This window comes from Leptosomus discolor, chromosome 8 (assembly GCF_034619465.1).
Source record: "Leptosomus discolor isolate bLepDis1 chromosome 8, bLepDis1.hap2, whole genome shotgun sequence".
Taxonomy (NCBI): Eukaryota; Metazoa; Chordata; class Aves; order Leptosomiformes; family Leptosomidae; genus Leptosomus; species Leptosomus discolor.
This window is the reverse complement of record NC_141398.1, coordinates 27,234,773-27,257,150: the sequence shown is the minus strand read 5'-3', so window position 1 is coordinate 27,257,150 and position 22,378 is coordinate 27,234,773. Positions and strand designations below refer to the sequence as shown.

At 39.5% G+C, this 22,378-nt stretch overlaps 1 protein-coding gene across 1 annotated transcript in view; it reads left to right on the top strand.

Annotated features, from left to right (window-relative positions):
- Positions 1 to 22,378, top strand: part of PIGN (phosphatidylinositol glycan anchor biosynthesis class N) — a 96,510-nt gene that overhangs the window by 4,986 nt on the left and 69,146 nt on the right. Inside the window, exons 3-8 of the mRNA XM_086468904.1 lie at positions 503 to 601; positions 5,340 to 5,446; positions 11,274 to 11,398; positions 12,660 to 12,790; positions 16,812 to 16,928; positions 21,649 to 21,689. Of these exons, the coding sequence (XP_086325030.1) occupies positions 503 to 601; positions 5,340 to 5,446; positions 11,274 to 11,398; positions 12,660 to 12,790; positions 16,812 to 16,928; positions 21,649 to 21,689 (620 nt within the window). The remainder of the gene's footprint in view (positions 1 to 502; positions 602 to 5,339; positions 5,447 to 11,273; positions 11,399 to 12,659; positions 12,791 to 16,811; positions 16,929 to 21,648; positions 21,690 to 22,378) is intronic.

Sequence of the window (22,378 nt, the reverse complement as noted above, 5' to 3'; positions counted from 1 at the left end):
TCCATCTTCCTAAGCAACAGGTTCTTCCTTCTGATATCTGCTACAAATGCAGGATTGGCAGGAATTGCCATTAAGAGCATCTTTATATTTCTGTCAGCTGCCTTGTCGTGGAAAGAAGATCTTGAAGGTTGTATTGTGATGAGGTAGAGCATGACTGCTGGAAATGTGGTATATGAGTGTTTAATTTATTGCCTAAAATGCCAAAAGCGGAGTTCAGACAACTGGAAATTTAGAATTCAGGAGAATCTTAGCTGTTTAGAAGGTAAACCAGCTGTGTGTTTTGTCTGGCTTAAGTTTTCAGCTCATTTAATGAATGGGGGACTAGTTGTAAATAGAGGTTGAAATGGAAGTAAAATCAAGACTCACAAAGTGGAGTTCGTTGTGAAATAACAGAAGGGAAGCTTTAAAAAAACAAAACCATTTTGCATAGACTATAAGTCTTGGCAGTCAATGAGATCTTCTGGCATGCCCATTTAAATCCATGTATATTTTTTTTTAACAGGATGGAAGGAGAATCCAGTGGAATTTGACTCTGTTTTCAATGAAAGTAAATATACTTGGAGCTGGGGAAGCCCAGATATTTTGCCAATGTTTGCAAAAGGTAAGGTTTAAACTTTGTGAATCTTTAACACATAGTTATCAGGTAGTACAATAGAGACATTTACAATTTTTGAGTTAGAGGAGGTGAATGAAGTATTTCCAGTTTGTATATTTGTGTATACCTGATTTCTAGTTTGTGAATTCAAGACTGGGTGGAGAAAAGAAGCAAGCTTTTAAAGAAGATATCCGTGCTTATTACCCATCCATTTAAATAGGTCTTACCTGATTTTATCAGCATACTAAGGAAATACACCCTTAGTTAAAAGGACCTAATATTTTTTTTCTTCGGTTGAGGTTTAAAGATTTGTTTGCAAGCCTGCAGCTGGGGTTTTTCTTCCTCTGCATGCAGCTCCTAGTGAGTCAGGTGACAGAACTGCTGCTGTGCTTTTTGAGTGTCTGAGCTTATTGTGGGTTATTCTGCTTCTACTCCAGATCAATAACATGTAAAGGGAAGAACTATATTCAAGTAGGAACTGCCTGGCACTATTCCTGAAGCTGAGGTCTTTTCCGTAAGGTGTGAAGTGCGTTGAAGTCTTGTCAGCCCAGTGCAATTGGTCTTTGAGCATGCAGAGGTTGCTGAGCAACACTTCAAAGATTTAAAGGGTCTCCTAGTTTAATTTCATTTTGTTATTGAAAGAATGAGGGCATATACACCCTTTCCCGTAGTCTCAGAATAAAAGAGACTGAAGTGAAAAGGGGACAAGGTAGGGGCGTATGCTGCTGTTCTGTTCTAACTATTGACATTGACAAATCAGAAAAATGTGATAGGCAGGATAGGAGTGGAATCTGATATTGGTTTCGAAAATGTGTACACCATATTTCTCATGATGATTCTTGAACTTTTTCTGAACTCCAGTCTCTTACCCCTCTCCTGCTGATATTCCCACCCCACAACACCTCTTTTCTGCTCTTTGCTCAATCCTCATAAGGTTATGGTAAGCTGTAAAAATATCTCTTGATCATTTCCCATGACCTCAGATTACAGCTTGTGTTTGGGAATATTGTGATGGTGGCTGGGGAGATGGGAAAGGTAGTACGCTGCACTTGCACAGATTATTTACATTTTTGGAGATATGTTCTTGGGAAAGTATTTGGGGAATTCGAGAATTTCAGAGCCCTGTCCTTCTACTAGTTTTGTTTGAGTAAGAAGATAAGCAGAGGACTCGGAAGTGGCTTTGGTGTTATCTGGAGAGATGTGCAAGGGTAATGCCGTAGTGTTGCTGTGTCTCTCAATATGGCTCGTTCTGAGTGGCATCAGCAATGGAGCTTTCTTTTGCAGGGGGAGTAAAATCCCCCCAAATTGAGAAAGGTTTAGTGCAGCACTATATCTGAGAAGTAGATGCTGTATGTGAAAACGAATCCTAGTTTCTCATGGTAGAAAGGTAGGTTAATTTCTTTTAGTAGAAAAATGTATTTCCCCTTCTTCCAAAGAGGAAAAGTTTTAGAATACAGAAAGGAATGGTATCAAGTTTTTGTTCTTTAACTTTACTTTTACAAAAATGCCAAAGGGGAGATCATGGAGCATAGCTTAATTTCTCTCCCTCTTTCTGTGTTGCAAATTAGTGAGGTCACAGGACTTTTCTTGTGTGTGTCTTATCACACCAAAATGTTCAGAATTTTATTAACTGTTTCACCGCTTCTATTGGATGATACATGAAGAGTATGTAACGTGGGCTGGTTTTTGGGAAGGAGAGAAAAATCCTTTGTTTCCTGTCATTGTCGATATTCTTCAGGTCCTTTTCCTGTCATAAAATAATTATTTCAATGAAATGGTTGAGGATTCTATAGAGAAGGTAAATAAAATGCTCACAGATATCTTTCAATATCAAAATAAATATGCATGAAATCTAAATTTGTTGAAGTCTCAATCACTGTGTGGTTGGTGTTTTAGTTTGAAAAAAATGTCTGAAGTACCTTTGGAACTGGTGTGCAGTTTACTTATGTTTTAAGCAGGTTTGAAAGGTGTTAGTTTCTAATAGTTAAACTTACTTAAGCTACACAAATTCATTGTGCTAATTTTAACTTTACTTTCTAGACTCTTTTTAGATTAGGACCTTGAAATTATCTGAAAATAATGTACTTTGAAAATGCCTATTTTATTTCCAGAATGCTCCTTAAAATTTTGAGGTTTTTTTTCTAGACTTGCTAGAATTTGAGGTTTGACTTGAACAGTCCAGTCTTGTACTGTTTTGTTGTGGGTCTAGATTGGAGTATAATCCAGGTTATTAAATGCCATGCTGAAAAATGAGCTGAGGTTGTTACTTCTGTTAAGGGAAGTAGATATTAGTCCTTTGTACCCAGATTGCTATTTGTTCCACAGTTTCCCCTTCTCTCTCTTAGAAACTAGCAGCAAGGCTAGGCTTGTTGTTTAGCTTGAGTATGAAGAAGGGTATCATCAAGACCATGGGGACAACCAGGACAAACCTTTGTCAGGGTTATTCTGGACAGACAGACCTCTCAGTCTCCTTTTCTAGTTCCTTGTTCCTACAGTGCACCAAGAAAAATGCAGAATTTCTCATACTCCTCACCTGGCTGTGTTTGACAGCTCTCTGATGCCCACACTGTTGGCTCAGCGTCTGACTGTCCTTGTGCCCCCGTTCTTTCCTCCCCCTCTTTTGTGCCTGCCAGGTTTGCTAGCGACAGTCTCCTGCTGGTCTGGGCTCTGACCCATGAAAGGCTTGTCAGACTCAGGACCTGTCCCGCTAGCAGAGTGAGTGCTTTGCTTACCGCAGGACATAAATCGTATTGTAAGAGGGTAGTATCTTGATCCCTGATCCTAACATTTGAATATTGATGCTGAGGGCTAGATGATGTGCCAGACAAGTCTGCAATAGGAATAAGTGGTACCTGGTGTGGGAATTTCTGGCACCTCCATTATTTCCCTGAGTGTGATGGCAGCACCAAACCCAGCAGAGCTCTATGCTCACTTCTAAAGGGCAGCTTCATCCCTGGCTTCCTTCTGCTTCTCTATCCCATCTTTGCTTCCTCATCCCCAGACTTAAAAGAAAGTATTGGGCATACTGTTGCCTGGCACTTCTCAAATGACAGAAATAAAATAGTATTTTGTAACATTTTGACTAGTAGGGTTTCTTATTTAAAAAAAACAAAACCAATTATTTTGTAAGCTATGCAGGCACTCCAAAACTTTCCTAGTAGACTTCACTTTGCCACTGTTTCTCTTTATAGAATGTAGGGTTGGGTGGGGATTTTTTCATTCTGCTAGAAATTAGAAATGGGTTGGTAGTAGATGTGTTCCTTTGCCAGGTCTGCAAACTTCATGCTTTCATTTGGCTTGTTTTGGTGTGGCACCTCTCAAAGACAGGTCTTCGTGGGTTTGCTTTGACACTGTAGAAAAACAGTACAGCGCTCTACCCCTCTTAGACCATCAGTCATCCTGACAGTGATGGCCAGGGCTTATTTCTTCTTTTGAACTCATTTATCCACCAACTGGAGCTCCTTAAATCACTTTTTAATGCCTGGGAGTATTTTCTTCCTTTTCTTTCAGACCATGAGAACTGCAGTGAGTGTTCTGGGTTATAAGTAGTACTAATGTCTCCTGGGGGACAGGGGGAAGCTGCACCAGAAAATCTGTGCCACCTTTCATCTTCCTGGCCTGAAATACCTGCATTCCTTTTGTGGGTTTGGACATAATCTTGGTTAAACAGCTCCTTTATACTGGGATGTTAGTTCATTCACAAGCCTGGAAGCTTACAAAACTGCATTATATAATTGTGACATCCAGCAAATGGATTATGTTCTCTCTGACCATCAACTGATTGAAGAACATTTTTCCCTCTGGGAGCTTACATAGTCGTGGTAGAAATAGAATCCCCGAGCTGTAACAGCTCAGCCATTGACTGAATTATTTTATTAAACCCCACCTGACTTCAGATTTTTCCAGGACTTCAGAAGTTTACTTTCTTCTAGGTATTTATCTTCTCGCCCTACCCTTCCTCTGCTTTGCTTTCTTGACAGTGAGTAGAGAATAAAATTGCCTTGTCCAGATGCTGTAATTTCACATCAGTGGCCCTCACGTTGTACTTTATGCCTGAACATCATCCAGTAGTTCTACCTTTCATATTTTTAAACAAATGTTTTAAAGATGCAGACTTTGAATATTGTCTTTCTGAAGTTGTCCACTTGGCTTTCAATACTGTGTTGCCTCCTCCAATTGATGTACAGTAACTAAGTTACATTCCTCCTATTGCCTTCCTTATATGTGATATATGTTTTCCTGTGTAAAAGGCCTCACTGATGGGGCATTGTCTTGTATGATTCAGTTTAACAACCAAAAGCCAAGTACATTTTCTTAAACAAATAAAAAACCACCAAAAAAGCATGTTCAAACAAGGCTCTTAATGTGTGGTTTCCTCTGTTACAAGTTTCTCAGTGAAATTCCTTGTTTCAAAACTAAATTCTGTTTAATTTGCTTTGATTGGGATTTGTTCTACTCCTATCTGCTTTTTCATACTTTATTTCCTCTCCTGAGCATACTGGACAACATTGTTCCTTATTCCTCTGAGGCGTTGATAAGCTAATGAGTTAAAATGGTATCCAGGCTTCAAAAAAACATAAATGGTGGAAAAGCTTAAAATAGGGAGAAAACTTCTTTGATTCTCTCGAGATTGTTATTATTGATAGGTTTCTACTCTCATGCATTAATATTCATATGTTTTTAAGTATGAGAAAAGAAAGAAAACTTTTCTATGTCTCCTGTTCCATCTATATTGTTTTTTCAGGTGCTACTGGAGATCACGTTTATACGTTTTGTTACACGGCAGAAAGTGAAGACTTTGGAGCACAAGATGCAGCCAAGCTTGACACATGGGTTTTTGATCATGTCAAGGTGAGCAGAGAATCTTTTTATGTTACCTCTGTATTAAAAGCACAGCTGGATGTTAACTTTATCATAGAACATGTTAACTTTTATCATAGAACTGGAAAGTAAGAAATCTTTGAAAGACCTATCAGTTGGGGTCATAAGTAAAAATTACTTGAATCGATCATCATGACTAGTGTATTGGAAGCTTAGAGGAAGTATTTGTCATTCAATGCTAATAAAAAACTCTAACATTAATAAAAGTACTGTTTAAAAAATTTGGGGCTTTTCTTAGTCTTAAATTTGCATACAATTTGAAACACATCTTAGAGTACTACAGACCCTTTAAAATCTTGAATGTGGTTAGTTAAGGATTTTATAACAAGTATTACGGTATGACAGAAGTGTAAGTCTTCATTATGAGAAAGAAATGGACAATATTAATGACTTAAATTTTTGTCAGGCTTGTACCCACTGTAATTATACAATGTGACTTGTTCTGATGCCCGTAGCTGGCTCCTGATTATCTACTGTGGTTCACGCTGTGCTGTGGCTGCCAGAGGAGTCATGGTTAGTTTGAGGGGGCAGAGCCAGCTTAGGCCCTGAAGCAGTGTGACTTTTTCATGTGGTGCTCTGCTCAGCTGACTTCAGTCAGTGCTGGTTCACGACTGTTGTTTTCTGTGATGCTGTCACTGTAAGTATTAATAGTCCAAGGCACGTAGTTTCTGATTATTCATTAATTCCTATATTGATGTTATTCCATGCTACCTCACTTGTCCTGCATTACGGAATGCTGGTAGTGGGTATTGGTGTACAAATATCTGTGTCAGTGCAGCAAGAGATTTAATACTTAATAAAACTTCTTCACAAAATCTCGGGGCTGTATGCATTAACATTAGTTAACCAGCATAAATCAAATCAAACCAGAAATAAGGCCAAATAAATCAATAAACCAAATCAGCATGTGTGTTAGGAAGCCAAGGGTGGGTGTGCTTTAAACAGTGATGTAGGGTGGAAAAGTTCATTATAGTTTACTAATTTTCAAAAGAAGTGATTTTCTGAGTTTGCAGGTGAAAAGAGGTTTTTTCTAACTGCCATCCTCTCCCTGAAAGTGCACTTGTGCCAGCTTGTGTGTTGTAAAGTGTATGAATAATACAAATCGAACTAGGCTGTCAATTACACTTGAATAGCTGTTGTCTTAAAGTTATACCCTGCTGTCATTTGGATCTGCACAGGTATGTGAGGGTGCTACTGCCTTTCTTATGCTTCAAAACACCTAATGGCATTTCTTCTTTCAAACTATAATGATACACTTGATATAAATGTCATTACTGATGACTTTTTCCTTGGACCCAGCACCATTATTTTAATGACTTATTTTGCCTATCTAAATTTCATGCTGTGAATGGATAGGACTTGATTGACTGCTGTAAAACATTCCATAAGTCATCTCTTCAATTTCATGTCAATGATTGCTTCAGAAGCATGAAACTTGAGGCTGACCTGAGGTCACTCTGCTGTTATAACTCAAACAAACTCTCAGCTATGCTTGTGAGATTTATATATAGTAACAGTGATAATTGCTGAAAATCTAAATTCTGCTCTGCCAACATTTTTTTTTCTCCTTTGAGTTTTGTCTCAAGTAGTTAATGTCATATCATTTAACTCTATGTTGGGCAAAGTGGTCCCTGGATTTCTGCCTCTTTAGGAAGTAAAAGGTACTTAAGGTGTACTCCCTCCCTCTGTACTGTGTAGTCAGCAGGTCCCAAGCATAATGAGGGCCACTTCTGGCTTCCTCTGCCCCAAAAAAGATGGGGATAGAATAGAGAATGGCTAATTAACGTTTGGGCTACTAGCACTGGCACCCTGAAGTTGCTTGTTTTCTTAAATAAGAGTAACTAATGATAATTCTGTTGGTCAGGAGATGTGAAACTCTGACTAGTTTGTATTTGTATGGGTCAGAAGCAGACTGCTTAAATCATGAGTGGAGGAAAAAATGTGTGATATTTGATAGTTCCTGTCATATCTGCTCATGGTACAAGGTGATACTAGCCCCTTCTTGGGACAGGGAAAATTGAGTATAGACTAGGCTGGGTGGGGGTTTTATGAGCAGCTGGGTTAAAACTCAGTAATTCAGATTTTTCCTGGCGTTTTTTCCTGATTTTTGGTTTTACTTTTTTTTTTTTTTTCTTTTAGAAGCCTTCAAAATAATTAAGGGACTGAGTGTAATTTAGTGTGATGAGGCCCGATGATTCTCAGTTAAATAAACTTTGCCTACATCATAGTTTGAGTCTGCTAAAGAAAAATTAGGGAGCAAAATACTAGGAGTCTAGGTTAATTAACAGGGAAAAAAAAAGGTCTTTTTTTTAATATGTTTCTGATTTTTTAATTATTTTGTGAAAAACAGTTTTATAAGATTGAACTAATTTTTTAGGGTAAAATAATTAAAATTCCAGGAACTCTAACAGTCTTGGAGATGAGTCCCAGTAATGGTCTAACTAGAACTTATTATGACCACAGGGTAGGATACACTGAAGATACTCAGTTGATGTCTTCTGGCTTAAATGGACATGCAGGTGCAGATGGCAAATTTTTGGGGTGTTTTTTTTTTTTTTTTCTTATTTTGAACACAGTACTTTATTCTTCCTTTGGCCCCTTTCGGCTGGAAGAAGGCCAGATCAAGGATTCAGGCTGTCCCTTCTGTGCAGGGTCGGGGCTGGAGTGCAGAACCGAATGATGTTAAACTTTGAAACTCTGCAGATAAACTTTGAAACTCTGCAGACAGTGCCATGATAGGATGTTGATTTCTGCCAGTGGATTTCAATACAGATAGCTTTGCTGTAACTAACAGTACAATGGTTGAATGGTGTATTTTAAGTATGTGTAGGGAGTCTTGTGCATAAGCATGCTCAACTGATATAAACGCAGCATTTGTACATTTATTTTACATCTAAAAACTGGCATAACTATTTAAACTCTCACATCAGCTCAAATCAGCATGCACAGCTTTAATCAACCAATTTAATTAAGCTATCCTGGATTTATGTATAAAAGAGCTTTGTGAAAGGAGAAAGTTTGTTTGATCTCTTTCTCCCTGTACATCCATATAGTCAGCAACAGTTTATCAGCTCTGTTAAAGGATCATGCTTTCATGGAGGTCTCTGTTTGGGGGAACAGATGATCCCAGCAACTCATGTTAAGCATCTATGGAGTCCATATTTTGTTCAGATATCAGTAAGTCATGTATTTGCTAGCCCTTATAGATAGTCTTTTTTTGCTTTCTCCCATCCAAGGAAGGAGATGATACTAAAAGATTTCACATAGTTGTAACCAAACTTCTCTTGTAATATTTTAATTAGTATTACATTATAATTAACTTTAGTTTACTGTGATTGTTTTAATGGGAAACTTATTGCTGATCTTACTAAATTGCATTATGGGTTGTAGGCAGGGCATTATTTGTTGTTAGTTGCCAGAATCATAGAAAAAGAACATTGGAAGAAAGCTGTAGTAGTGATGGAATCCAACTCCCTGCATGAAGGAGGTCCAGTTAGAGCAGGCTGCTCAGGCCTTGACTAGTCAGGTTTTGAGCATCTTCAAGGGCAGAAATTCAACAATCTCTTGAGCACCTGTTCTAAAATCTGGCTACAGTTATGATTTAAAAAATAATTTTAATAAGTGTATTTATCTTACTGGAATTTCCCACATTTCAAATTGTGGGTTTGCCCTTGTCCCATCACCAAGGTCCTCTGAGAAGTCTGGTTCAATCTTCTTTTTACTCTCCCAGAAGACGGTTGTAGACAGCGATGAGATCTCTCCTTAGCTAGGCTTGAGAATGGAGAAACTGAGTACTCTGAGCTTCTTTGTTGTTTACTCCCATCCCTGAAACTTCTTGGTGGCATTTGGCTTAAATATACGAGGGAGGTAATATTACTGAACAGAACAAATACAAGGGAAACGAAAAAAATTGAGACAGAAAGATACAGTTAACATATAGTGGTGGCTTGGTGTGGAGTGGCATTAGGTCTCAAGTTTTGTGAATGCTGAGTACCAAAAAGAAGAGGCCTTTAGCAGGCTGCAAGGAGATACAAGGATAGTGCTGGGCAAACAGTTCAGCAGCCTCCAGAGTAAGGTGAAGTGGTCTTTGCCCCTACCGTTATATGTTCTACCTACTTACTTGCCACTTTTATCAGTCTAAGGTAACACGGTGTGGTGAACTTTGTATTTGATTATTTTTTATTTTTTTAGTAAATCATTTAAAAAAAGTTCCATGGAATGAAGTTTGCTATTTGCTCTGGGAAAAGATGCCACATCTTAGGTTACACTCATCTTCCTTTTGTCATCTTGTTCTTAATTACCCAGAGGTTGGACAAGTTCTTCCGGCTGCTGCTGCTCTGTGTTATGAGGTGGCTGGGTCTGGAGGTGTGGGGTTTTGGTATGTCACAGAGACTCATCTGGTGGGAGAGGAGAAGCTCAGGCCTTGCCTTCCTCACAACGGTTTCTTTCACTTAGTTAATCCATGCTAGACAAATACCTGCCTTCTAATACTGATCTACATTTTAGAATTTAATTTTCAGAGTTTCCTGTTAGCTGGAAAGCTGCCTGGCAGAAAAGGACATGGGGAAGGTGGTCAACAGCCAGCTGAAATGGCCTCAAGTTGTGCCAGGGGAGGTTTAGATTGGACATTAGGAAAAATTTGTTTACTGAAAGAGTGGTCAAACATTGGACCAGGCCGCCCAGGGAAGTGGTGGAGTCACTGTCCCTGGAGGTGTTTAAAAAACACGTGCAGATGTGGCACTTTGGGTCATGGTTTAGTGGGCATGGTGGTGTTGATTTGACTTGATGATCTTAGTGGTCTTTTCCAACCTAGTCATTCTATGATTCCTTTTTCTTAATTAAAAATAGGAAAACAGAATTATACTGTATCCTGCAAATTACTGGTGTGCTCTGGAAGGCTTCTTCAGTTTGTGCTCAAATACGTGAAGGTGGACAGACCCTGTGGGAAACAGAAATCTCCATCAAAATAATTATATTGCTATTGAATGTGAGGGGGTTTTGTTCAAAACCCTACCCAACTTTGTTTCCTTGGGCAGTGCTGTTACTAAGGAGATCATGTTGGAATAGCTGTCTGCCTGCATTTCACATTGCTGTAATATGGCTGGTCTAATACAGAATAGCCATGTCAAGACTCATTCAATCTAAGGGGAAAATCCCCCCTGGCATCTGCCTGAGGGATGCTTAAGTAGGACATGTGTATGTTCTGTAGTTCATGTATTTGCAAAGCATGTCTTGTTTTGTTCTGTTTTAATTAAATATCTGCAAACAAGCTATAGCTTGGTATCTCAGTCCTGCAGAACCTGCTTCCAAAGGAAGAGTATTTGAGACCTTTGCTTCCAGCTTGAAATTGATAGATCAATGGAAATGTAAAGCCCTAAGTGATGCTCTGGAGTGGTTCATCATTGTGATTATTCAGGAGGCAAAGAAGGGATGATATGCAGTTATGTGGTATTTCTGCCTAAAGAAACTGAAAACAAACAAACAGACAACACCCCACCCCACCCCCCCAAAAAAAAATTTCCCCAAAACAAAACACACACCCCCTCCCCAAAACCCAGCAAGGACCCCTCAGCCTCTGAGGAGTGTTACCTTAGATAAGCTGAAACTTTGGACTGACTATACTGATGGTTGTTATACTCCAAGAAATAAATTGGGAAGTTATTAATTTTTCTCTTTCGTAACTCTGATAGCTACTAGTATTTTGATGTGAAAACAGCTGTGTTTTTGTTTTAATAGGCAGCATATCATCTTTTTCCGTTGTACTCAGATTAACATCTTAATGGCTTATTCCATACAGAGCTTCTTTAATTCTTCCAGAAGTAATAAAACATTGTTCTCTGCACTGAATGAAGAGAAAGTGGTTCTGTTCCTGCATTTGCTAGGCATAGACACAAATGGACATGCTCATCGGCCAAACTCAAGGTAATTGAGCAATTAAACATTTCTTTCTTACTAGTTTTAAGTGCATACAGTAACTTTTTTAACAGTGCCATTTATCAAGCCTGAAACAAGACTTCTAGTCTTGAGGGTTTCTACAATAGGTCATATATGTCATCGTGATTACTTCTGTTCTGCATTTTTCTGTTTGGTTTGTTTTGTTTTTAAGGTCTCCTCTGTAGAAGTGATAGATTTTTTCTATATACAGTGTGCCTAGTTATACTTGTGTACTCAAGTCTGATTTTTAGCAGATGGTCTTATTTATAGTCAACACATAATCTAGAGGATATGTAGGAAATCGCAGTTTTAAATGTAAAATGGAAACAGTTCTTGGATTCCTCATAGCTGAAATGGTATGGATGAATTTATAGACAACAGTAAGCTCAGGAATAGTGGTTGCAAATTCCAGTGTTATGTTTTAGCTTTCCTTAGGACACTTGAACAAAGAGAAGTTTAGATTAACAGTATTCAACACCGATTCATCTTGAAGTGCATTATTTGAGAACTTTCTTTTAATTTCTTTACATGCTTTGAATGTAGGATGTTATCTCTTGATCCTTGCATATTTTCAAAATCCTTGCTCTGATTTCCTGCATCATTCCAAAGTTCATACTTGCTGTATGTCTCATGTTCTTTTTGTTATGATTTTTTGAAGATAGAGTTTTAAAACTGACTTTAGCAACAGCAATAAATAGAAGATCAGTTAGCTGAAAGTTAATCATGGTCACTTTTCCTAAAAATCCACAAACTTTTGGTTTAGCCTCTATCCCTCAAAACTCTGGTATCTGTGCTGATCTGTGAATCATCTCAAAACAGTTCCTGCATGGAGGGATTTTTCTTTGCGATTTAGTTACTGGCTTAAGGTAATTTTTTGAAAATTACAATTTAAGGCATTTGGGTTTTCCAGAGTTCCTTAGTTTTGGCATTCTCTTTAACTTGCCTAATAGCTGTGGGTGATTAAATTATAGTCTTCAATCAAGGAGAGGTCAGACTTGAAATATAAATAAAAATCCATTTGTGACTGTAGTTTCAGGAACCTTCAAACTGTGCTGTGACAATTTCGTATTTCACATAAGAGTTAGAGGAGGAGAGATTTTACAGCTAGGATGCCTTTTCTTAGCTTGAGGTTCTGTAGAGGATAAAGCTGTCTAATCAAAGGACTGGGCATTATGACTATGGATAACTTGCTTTATACCAAGTGCGACAGCCACCTTGAATCTAACATTTTTTTTTCTTATTTTTCTAGGGAATACAAGGAGAATATTAAAAAGGTTGATGAGGGTATACAAGAAATTGCTTCAATGATTGATGATTTCTATGGAAATGATGGAAAAACTGCATTTATTCTAACTTCTGACCATGGAATGACAGATTGGGGTGAGTCTTTTTTAAATGTTGAGTCAGCTGAGTTTATGGGTGAGTATCTGGAATGCAATTAGAGCTCTGTCCCATTAGAAGCTTTGGAGCCCCTGCTTTGATTTGGTATCCTAAGTGTTGCTTGTCTATGAAACTCATGCAAATTAGGAAATGGTTAATTGTCTGCAATTAACCTCATCAGCCCTGTGACAGCTCAGTTGCATATCTGGACAGAAAAAAGAAAATTAAAAGGGTAAAGCTTAACTCCCTTAGTGACTGCTAGTAGGGGTAAAAAGACGTGAATACCACCTCTGTCAGAGCCTCTGTGCAGAAAACTAGCCCAAACAGGAGGAGATTGTGTTGTTTGGCTGCCAGCAGCAAAGTTGGTCTTGTTCCAACCCATTGGGAGAGAGAGTTTTCACTTTGATGCTTTGAAGCACCTGGAAAAGGTGGCAAATCTGTCCAGGAGCTGATGAAAAACTTAAAGGGGTGGATCTTTTTGCCTATTTTTGCCTTTTAGGCACAGCAGAAAGGACAGGACTGCTGTGTGATCTTTCTAGAGGAGGCTGGTGCTGGAGACTAGGTGGAGCATCTGAGAGTACAGAAAGGAGAGCGCTGTGACAGAGCACTGGAACAGGCTGCCTAGAGAGGTTGTGGAGTCTTCTTCTCTGGAGACATTCAAAACCCACCTGGATGCATTCCTATGTGATCTACTCTAGGTGGTCCTGCTCTGGCAGGGGGGTTGGACTAGATGATTTATCAAGGTCCCTTCCAGCCCCTAATGTTCTGTGATTCCATGAGAGTGAGACAGGTGGCTGGCCAGACTGGGTACCCACAGAAGACGCTTGTGAAGGGCATGACCACAGTGGCCAAATGACTTGAGGCAATTTTGGCATAACTAGACTAAGGGCATACAAGAAGAGTTTATGGTGGTGAAGTCATTTAGACAAATATTTTTTCCCCTTTTTTCTTTTTTCAAGAATTTTAAGAATACTTTTTAGTTTGTGTGCAGCCAATGAAAGTGGTAAGTCTCTCTTCGAATGCTGTGTGTGTTTGTAACTCCTAACTGTGATACTTCTGAACCAAGGATGCTTCAGGGGGAGTCTTGGCAAAATTCAGCGTCTTATTCTGTGTGAAATCCTAAACTTTTTAAATGGAAGGGATGCAGACTTTTTCTGTCAGAGATGACAAAAATATTCGTATATTTATTCAAAATCAGCCTAATAACCATCTGCTCATTTGCAAAATAGTCTGTTTTGAATGTTATTTACTGTTGAGCTGACTGCCCCTTGCAATAAAATTTTTATTCTGCCTTTTTTTGTCTATTTCAAGTAATTATTTCATAATTTTTATAAGGGAGGTGTGTATATATATATATATTTTTTATGTATATTATATATGATCATAGGGACCTCGGGAGGTCCAACCACCTGTTAAAAGTAGCGATCAGCTTTGGGATCAGACAGAATTGCTTGGAATTTATCCAGCAGGGCCTTTAAAACCTAAAGAGATGGAGCCTATGCAACCCCTTTGGGCAGCCCGCTCTGCTGATTGCCTGTCCTCATGGAGGGGAAAAGATTTTCCTTGTCTGCAATCTGAACCTCCTTTGTATCAATTTACGCCCATTTTCTCTCATCTGCCCACCATGCACCACGGTGAGACCCTGATTCCATCCTCTCTCAAACCCCCTTGCAATGGGGTACAGGCACGATGCTCTGTTACATCCTCCCCCAAGTCATTTCGTCTTCAGGCTGAACAAGTCCCAGTCCCGCAGCCTCTCCTCACAGGACAAGTGCTCCTCTGACCAATTTTGGGGCCCACTGAGCCTATTCCAGGTGGTTGATGTCTTTCCTGCACTGGAGGGGCCCAAAACTGTAACCAATGTCTAAATGTCTCGCAGGTACTGAGTAGAGGAGGATAATCCCCTCCCTGGACTGTGCTCCTGTTAACACAGCCAGGGTGCTGTTTGCCTTCCTTGCTGCCAGAGCATGCTGCTGGGGTGTCTTGTGGTGGATCCTTTGAAGGGGGAATAAAAGTTGATAGGAGTAACTCTTCAGGCTTTGGGAACCACTGGTCTGTCATACTTTTCTGTCTTGAAGAAAAATCTTGATCTTCTACCAGAAGTGTTAATAACTTTAAACTTGACTTTAGTGAGTCCAAGAGCAAAGCCAGAGATGATGCTGAGGCCCATAGCCAGTGATCTGAAGGCTAGTTTAGTAGCTTTTTATTTGAGCTTGTAGTATCAGCAACTGCTGCAGTCTCAGTGTTTATTTGCAGAATGGGATGTGCACCAGCTATAAAACAAATTAAAAATTAAAAAGGCAGGGATACCTCTTAGGGAAGAGAACGTGTTCTGAACTTGACATGATCAAAGAAACTGTGACTGTTGGCAAAGATCAATAAAATCACTTGCTTTCTCAGTCTGACTCAGTGATTTTGCTTTAAGGTGGTCTCAGGTGGGGCTGCTGATCACCAACATAGGTGGTCCCACACCCACCTTGACCACTTGTTCCTGCTGCCATCCTCACACAAGTGCTACTATGTGGTGCACTGGACCATAGAACAGAAAACTAAACAGCACCTATTCCCTCCCTTTCCCCTGAGAAGGTGTGTTTGGAGGGTGCTGGGGGTGGAACAGGGAACAGACTCAGCTGAAAATCAAATTCATTGTTTCCCCCTCTTATAATTCAGATCAGGCTGAAACTTGGTTCTTATAACAGGGGAGAGTGGATACAGCTGCCTCTCTCAGATGTACCTCCTCAAGTATTCATGGAAGCAGAGTCTCAGTACAATGCTGATGGAGCTGATGGCTTGGCCAAAAATTGCACTTCCCTCCTGCAATAGAAGGAAATAACTCATGCCTGGGAGATGGAGGAAGTGCTCCCTCCATGTGCTCTTTTCCCAAGCTCTGTGAAGAAGAGCAATTGTTCCTGCTTTTGAGTCCAGAATACCTTCCAAGGGATTTCTGAACATCGGAAATCTTATTCTCAGACCTGTGTGTTCTTAAGTTTAGGGCTGTTTAAGGAAAGCAAAGCTGGCTTTTCAGCCCTGCCACAGCGATTGGTGTACTGCCTCAATGCTATTCCAATTTCATACCAAATTCTAGTTCGGTTTGGTTTTGGTTTGGTTTTTTAAACAAAGCTCTCCTTAAAACAATGTGTTATTCTGTCCTTTGTAATTATTAAAATATATATACATACACACACATGGAGAGAGGGAAGAGTGTGTGTCTATGCAAATACAAGGAAAATTCTAATCTTGTAGACTATGCAGTGACAGGGATAGAGTTTGTACAATAGTGTCATTCCCTTTGAGACTGGGTTACTTCACTGCTGTGGTGCCTCACCCACTGGGTTCAATGACCAGTGTTTCTTTCAAGCTTGTGTGACTTCTGCTTCAGTGCAGCTGCTGTTGAGATGTCTAGTTCTAGAGCCTTCCTTCTCCTGGCATCTGATATGTTAATCTGGAGGGAATTAATTTCCCTAGGGAAGGAAGTCATGTTTTATCGATTTTTAAGGAGTGTGCTACTAGGCTTTAAAATCTTAAAAATGAACTTGTAATCCCTGGGAAAAGGATGACAGTTGCAATGCATATTTGGTTTTGAAGTGGAAGTCTAGTCCTTATTTGGGAACCAGAGATCAGTTCTATGTGATTTTTTGAGCATGTGCCTAATTTTACTCATATCAGCCATCCCTGGTTTCCATGAGATGTTCAGGATAGGCACATGCATGTGTTTTGAGCCAATAACTCCTCTACACCTTGAGGATTTCAAACACTTTGGCTTTAGTTTATGTATGTTAACAGTTTGAGTATTTTCTTTAAAGGCTTGAACTTAAGTGGTACTGATTTCCCAACTTGCAACTTGAATTTAGCCTTTATTGTTAGTGGCATAAAAATAAGCTCTGAAGCTGGAATAGGTCATCTGTAACAGGATTTTAGTGTCTATGCTCTAACAAGAACTTAGTACATGTGTGGATATATGTGTAGGTTTCATTTGTTTAGTTTAGTCTTTTTGTTTGTTTGTTTGTTTGTTGCATCTTAGGAACCCACGGAGCTGGTAATCCCTCAGAAACTTTAACGCCACTGATTGTTTGGGGTGCTGGGGTGAATTATCCACAGAAAGTCACATCCCAGTTCTTTGAAGACAATTTTTTGAAAGGTAGGTAAGATACAAAACTTATGTGCAAAATTTTGGTGGAAAGGGAGGTGTTTAACCGTTATACCTGTTGATCTTCTCTGTCCTCCATTTCATTACAGTAAATATTACTTCCTTTGTGTGGTGTGGAAAGAAAAGTTGACAAGGTATGCAAGGGTATTGCGAAATTGGACAGATAATATCAGAGTCTGTTTTCTTTTCTAATTGTGGAATTGAAGACTTTCTCTCTTTGGGTACAGGAGGCTATTTGCACTCCTAAAACTTGGTTCCAGAGGAGACTTAATTCGTAGGAAGACTCCCAGCGGTTAAAAGCTGTTTGTACAGAAACATGATGAGTTGACATGTCTGAAGACCCTTTTCTATCTTCACAGTACAACTCTGTGGACTTTCGGGGGCTATCTTATCTTACTTGTGTCCTTCTGGCTGTTGCAGAAACATAGACAGTTTTTCTCAGTGAAAAACTGTGGCACTTTACTGTTATTTTTCCCCTTTGTAATTTATTTAAGAATAAACTGTTTTTAAAAGAAATCATTTTTAATATTTCAAATATATAATGTAATACTGGCTTACTGAAATATCAATGGATTTCTAGAACCATGTGATTAAACTGTGAAAGCTCTTTCTCTTTCGTGTGCCCCATTCTTGTAGCCTGCTCTGTTTCTTAAGATGCCTTGAATCTCTCAGGTTGTTACTCATGATCAATGACGTAATGACTTTCTATTTTATTGGATTGTTTGTCAAACTACATTAGAGAAAACAGGCAAAAATTAGTTCAACCCTGATGTTTTAACCCTGCTCTGCTCCTGAGAAGGTGTTTGGTAATAGATTAAACAGGACTTCTCAGATACAGACCATTGCTAACATTTCACACTGTGATTAACTGCTGCTGTAAAACTATGAAATCTCTGATAAAATTGAAAATGAGTTCTAGAATAAAAAATAGAAAACAGAGTAAAACCAACTGATTTTGGTGTCTGTGATGGCTGATCTGCTAGACTTCTAAGGACGCTTGATGTCTCTGAGGGCTGATCTGTAATAGTTGATTTTTACAGCTGTCAGTTTCCTTGATTCTCACGAGCTTTAATACAAACCTCAGCCTTTGACTTCAAGTAGTGATGAAAATGGTGTGAGAGTATTTCAAAAGAGGTGAGTATTGAGCTGACTTACAGGTACACAATAGGGAAAGCTATTTTGGACATATGGACATGTTCTTAAAGGTCTGCATCCTGCTGTGCCTGCTTCATGTTTTCCTTATGAATGTTTTAAAAAAACCCCAGATCAACAACCAGACAAAAAACCGAAACACCCCAAAGCAAACATCCTCCGTTTGTTCTGGACTTGCTCTGCAGCTTTCTAGCTGTCAAGCATGTTGTTGATCTGTTTAGACACTATCTTTACAGGTTCTTAATTGCCAGGGGTAATCTTTATTGGAGATTTGAGTCTCTGAGTATCTTGGGAGTTTGAATCTCTATTTGTGTAATAAGTATCTTCTTAAAAAGTGACTATTTGCTCTATGGTAGTACATTACAGCTTCTAGTAGGCTATGTAGCTTAAAAGTAAAGAAAAAATTGTTGTTGAAACAGAACTTTGCACTTTCACAGGTCAATGCAGTTCAGCTGCTCCATTAAGTTACAATCCCAGATATTTTCACAAAGCTAACATATGAGAGAAAAGATGCTTAAAAGAGGGCTCTTGAAAAGTTCTTTGAATTTGCCTTTCCTGCTTCATACAAATGCAGTTGAGACTGCAGGAGAGGAGAGCGTTTTCAAGACTGCTGTGTCATTGATGTATGTGGGTGTCTGGCTTACATTTCTGATCACTTGCACCAGTGTTCGAGTTCCTGTGTCTATCGACAATCCTTCCTAATTTCTCTGAGTTAAGAGTTCATGGAAACAGCAGAATATTTCTAATGCTGACAGACTTATGCTCTGTTCAGTGCGAGCAGGCTGTAGGTTGCTCAGTGAATTGTCTCTCTTCTCATCATTGCCATCAAGGGTCGATACCCCCAAAGGCAGTGCCAACAGGCAGGGCTTAGTCTGTTCAATTTGTCAGGGAAGAATTAATGTGCTCCTTGGATGGCTGGAAGGGCACAGTGTCTGCTCTGGGATGACAGCCTTCTTATCAGTCCTTTCACCTGTGTTCTGCTTCCCTCTGGCCTGGCCGTGCAATCATCCTGGAAAGATTTGTGATGGCAGCCCTGCATCCTGTGGAGGACGTGTAGTATTGCCCATTTGGCCATTGGCTTGACCCTTCAGAAAGAAAGAGAATAGAGAGCTGCTCTTCAGCTCCTCAGCGCAGGCCCTGCTGGGTGGCCTTGGAGTGCAAGTCCAGACAGGGTTGTAAGTGAAGCCACAGCCTTCTGCAGCAGAAGGGCGTGGGGTGGTTGTTTTCATCTATACACATCCCTGTTTTGGAGGGGGCTCAGCAAGCTTTGCCATGGCTGAGGGAGCTCAGTGTATCCCTTCCCTGGTTTTGCTTCTGTGAGATTTTACATCAGATTTTCTTGGAATCACATAGCCTCATACTCAGCCTCTTCTTGAGCTGGCACTTCCCTGCTGTTTCCCCTGGACTATTTGCATCTGACTGCCCAGTGGATAAAGTAAAAAATAAAGCATAAAAAGAATGCTTTCAAGTGGGTGGAAAACTGTGCTGAGCACTGTACAGAAAATCTAGACAGTGAACTGGAATCGTAAACCAGCATGGGCAGCACATACACCCAAGGTGTCTCACTCCTGGGAGTAAGCGCAGACAGGCTGATCTGCAGTTGTGTCGTGGTCCTCAGGAGCTCCTGGGTTTCACGTCTTATGGCTCCTGGGTTTCACGTCTTATGGCTCCTGGGCTTCATGTCTTATGGCTCCTGGGCTTCATGTCTTATGGCTCCTGGTCCAAGGCAGTTGTCGTCAACTCTGCCTTTTGGGAATATCTGACTAGGGGAAGCAGAGATGTAAAAGCTTCTGACAAAGCTAGATGTTTCTCTAGCACAGCTACAGTTTCTTCCTACCTTAAGCACATTGTGTGCATGTAGACAGTTTTCCAATATTTTTCATTGGAAAACGTTATTTAAAGGAAAACAGACAATGCACTTATATAATAGAAATATGGGTGAGAGTCTGTATCTCTAGAAATATAAACCCATTTCCTTTTCTGGGAAGCAAAAGGAAGCAAACTTGTTCATTTTGGTGTGAGTTTAATACAATTCATGATTAATGCTGATAATACTTTCCCTGCGTTGCCATGGGAACTTACTGTAACTGTATGTCTAATTAGTGAAAATAAGTTTGGTACATGCAATACTGCAAATGTGGATGTTTCCTGTCTCGGGCCATTTTCAGCTGAGACGGGTTTGGGTCTGGCACAGACAGCGTGTATCAAAAGATGGAGAAAAGGTGGTATGATCTAGGATTTGAATGCCTGTTTGGAGAAAATAAATGAGGTTGATCCAGACCTTTGAGCAATAGCTTACTGATATTTTTTATGAAGACTGTTTCTGGTGCATGTAAACTTCCACTTCGTATAAAGCCAAAGGATATTTTTGGGTAATGTGGCTGCACCACCAATGGTCTGAGGTGCTAGGCGGACTCCTGCTTTTGTCTGTGCTGTTTCTGTGGTGTCATTTCAGCAAGGAGTGTTAGCAGGGCACTGACTGGCCCGTTTAGCTTTCTCTGTGTACTGAGGAAGGTGGCTGTGCCCCTGTTGCTAACATTGTTTGGTTCCTAAGTTGAATGTAGGTGCCCCCAACATCTTTACTCCTGTACTTGAGAACTGCTTTAGGTAGGTCACTTGGCAGTATTTTAAGTACTATATCAGCAAGTCTGTTTCAGTACCTACCGTGTTTTCCTGTGTATCTGATTTTTTTTTTTTCCCAAGCTTGAATGAAAAAAAAAAAAAAGCTTTGTCATCTTTTGGGGGGGGGGGGGGTGGGATTTGTTTTGTTGTGTTTTTTTTTTTTTTTTCCTGCTTGTATTATTGTTGTTGGTAGTAGGGCAGCAAATTTAAACATTAGGAAAATAAGACATGAAAAAAAAACCAAACCCTGCTAGACTCTGGTTTTAAATAACTCTCAACCCCCAAAGACAATAGGCAATTTCCTCTTTATTTCTTTAGAGGCTAATGGAGAACAGGAAAATACAGTTTTGAATCAGCTCTTTCTGTGACTCACCACAGCTTTAAGGGCTCGTACATTTGGCTTTTTCTCTGCCTTCATTGTAGTTGTTCTGATTGCTAAATTGTTGAACTTTTCCCTTGAGCTTGCTCTTGGCCAGTATTGCTTAGGGCAGACATGAAGTATGTTTGTACCGCTCTGTACCAGTATGTTTGGGACCTTGGGTTAACCTTTTTTAAAAACTATTGAAGAGATTTAACAGCCATTCTAAACCTGAGTTTGAATCTTTCAGTTGACACAGGAGGTAATGCATCACTTTCTGTACTGTACTGAAGAAAATAAAAACCTTGGACTTTCTTCAACTGATCCGGGTCACAATTGCAGGCAGCAATTTATCCTGATGGGTAAAAGAAAATGTGAACTGAAATGAATGCATTTAGTTCTTTCTGCCTGTTGAGTTCCATCTGTGACCCTGCTTGAGCTAGCATCTTAAAGCCAAATTATGATTTTTTTAGTAACAACACTTTACAGAAAATGGCAACAAGACATTAAATGTCAATTGAATTATCCCTTTCAAATCTTTATAGATTAGTTGTTCATGTGCTCTGTTCTTCCTTGCAGAATGGAAACTGGAGAACTTGAAGAGGCTGGATGTCAATCAGGTATCAAACATACCTAATTTAATAGCTCATAAATTTTCACCTTAAATTGTGAGTTTTGTGTGATTTAAACTAATTTATGGAATTTGAATGAATGATCACACAGACATAGCCTTTCTCTGGAACATGTTACTTAGAGTCGCAGGAACCACACCAACACTGAACATAATATGGAAAAGTTTAAATTGCTTGTTAATACATCTGGCAGCTATGTACAACTTCTCCTCCTGAAGATGCGTTACCACATCATTTTTAGTGAAGTGATCATTTGCCATTGTAGAAAGAATGCAGTACAATATGCCAAATACTCCTCAAACTCATTGACAGTTGCCCAAAAGTAACCTGAATAGTGTCTAATATGTTTTCAGAGTGGGATTTGTTTTTGCAAACCTTTACAAGTAACTTCTGATGCTTTCCCCCAACTTTCTCCTTTGAAAATGTTCTAGAGCTGAGCTTACACCTCCTTGATATCTCCTGTGAAGGTGCCTAGCAAAACAGAAAGAAAGCATGGTCTGATGAGTTTGTGAGAATCTGCTGTATGTTTTTTGCTACACTTAAGTTTGCCATGTGTATGTTCTGTTTAGTTTTTCAGAGCTATCTGTTTCAATGTCTGTACTTTGTCACTTTTTCTAGAGGTTGCTGTCATTATTGGATCAAAACCAATTCTTGCTATACTGTTAAACTGTGGGTTT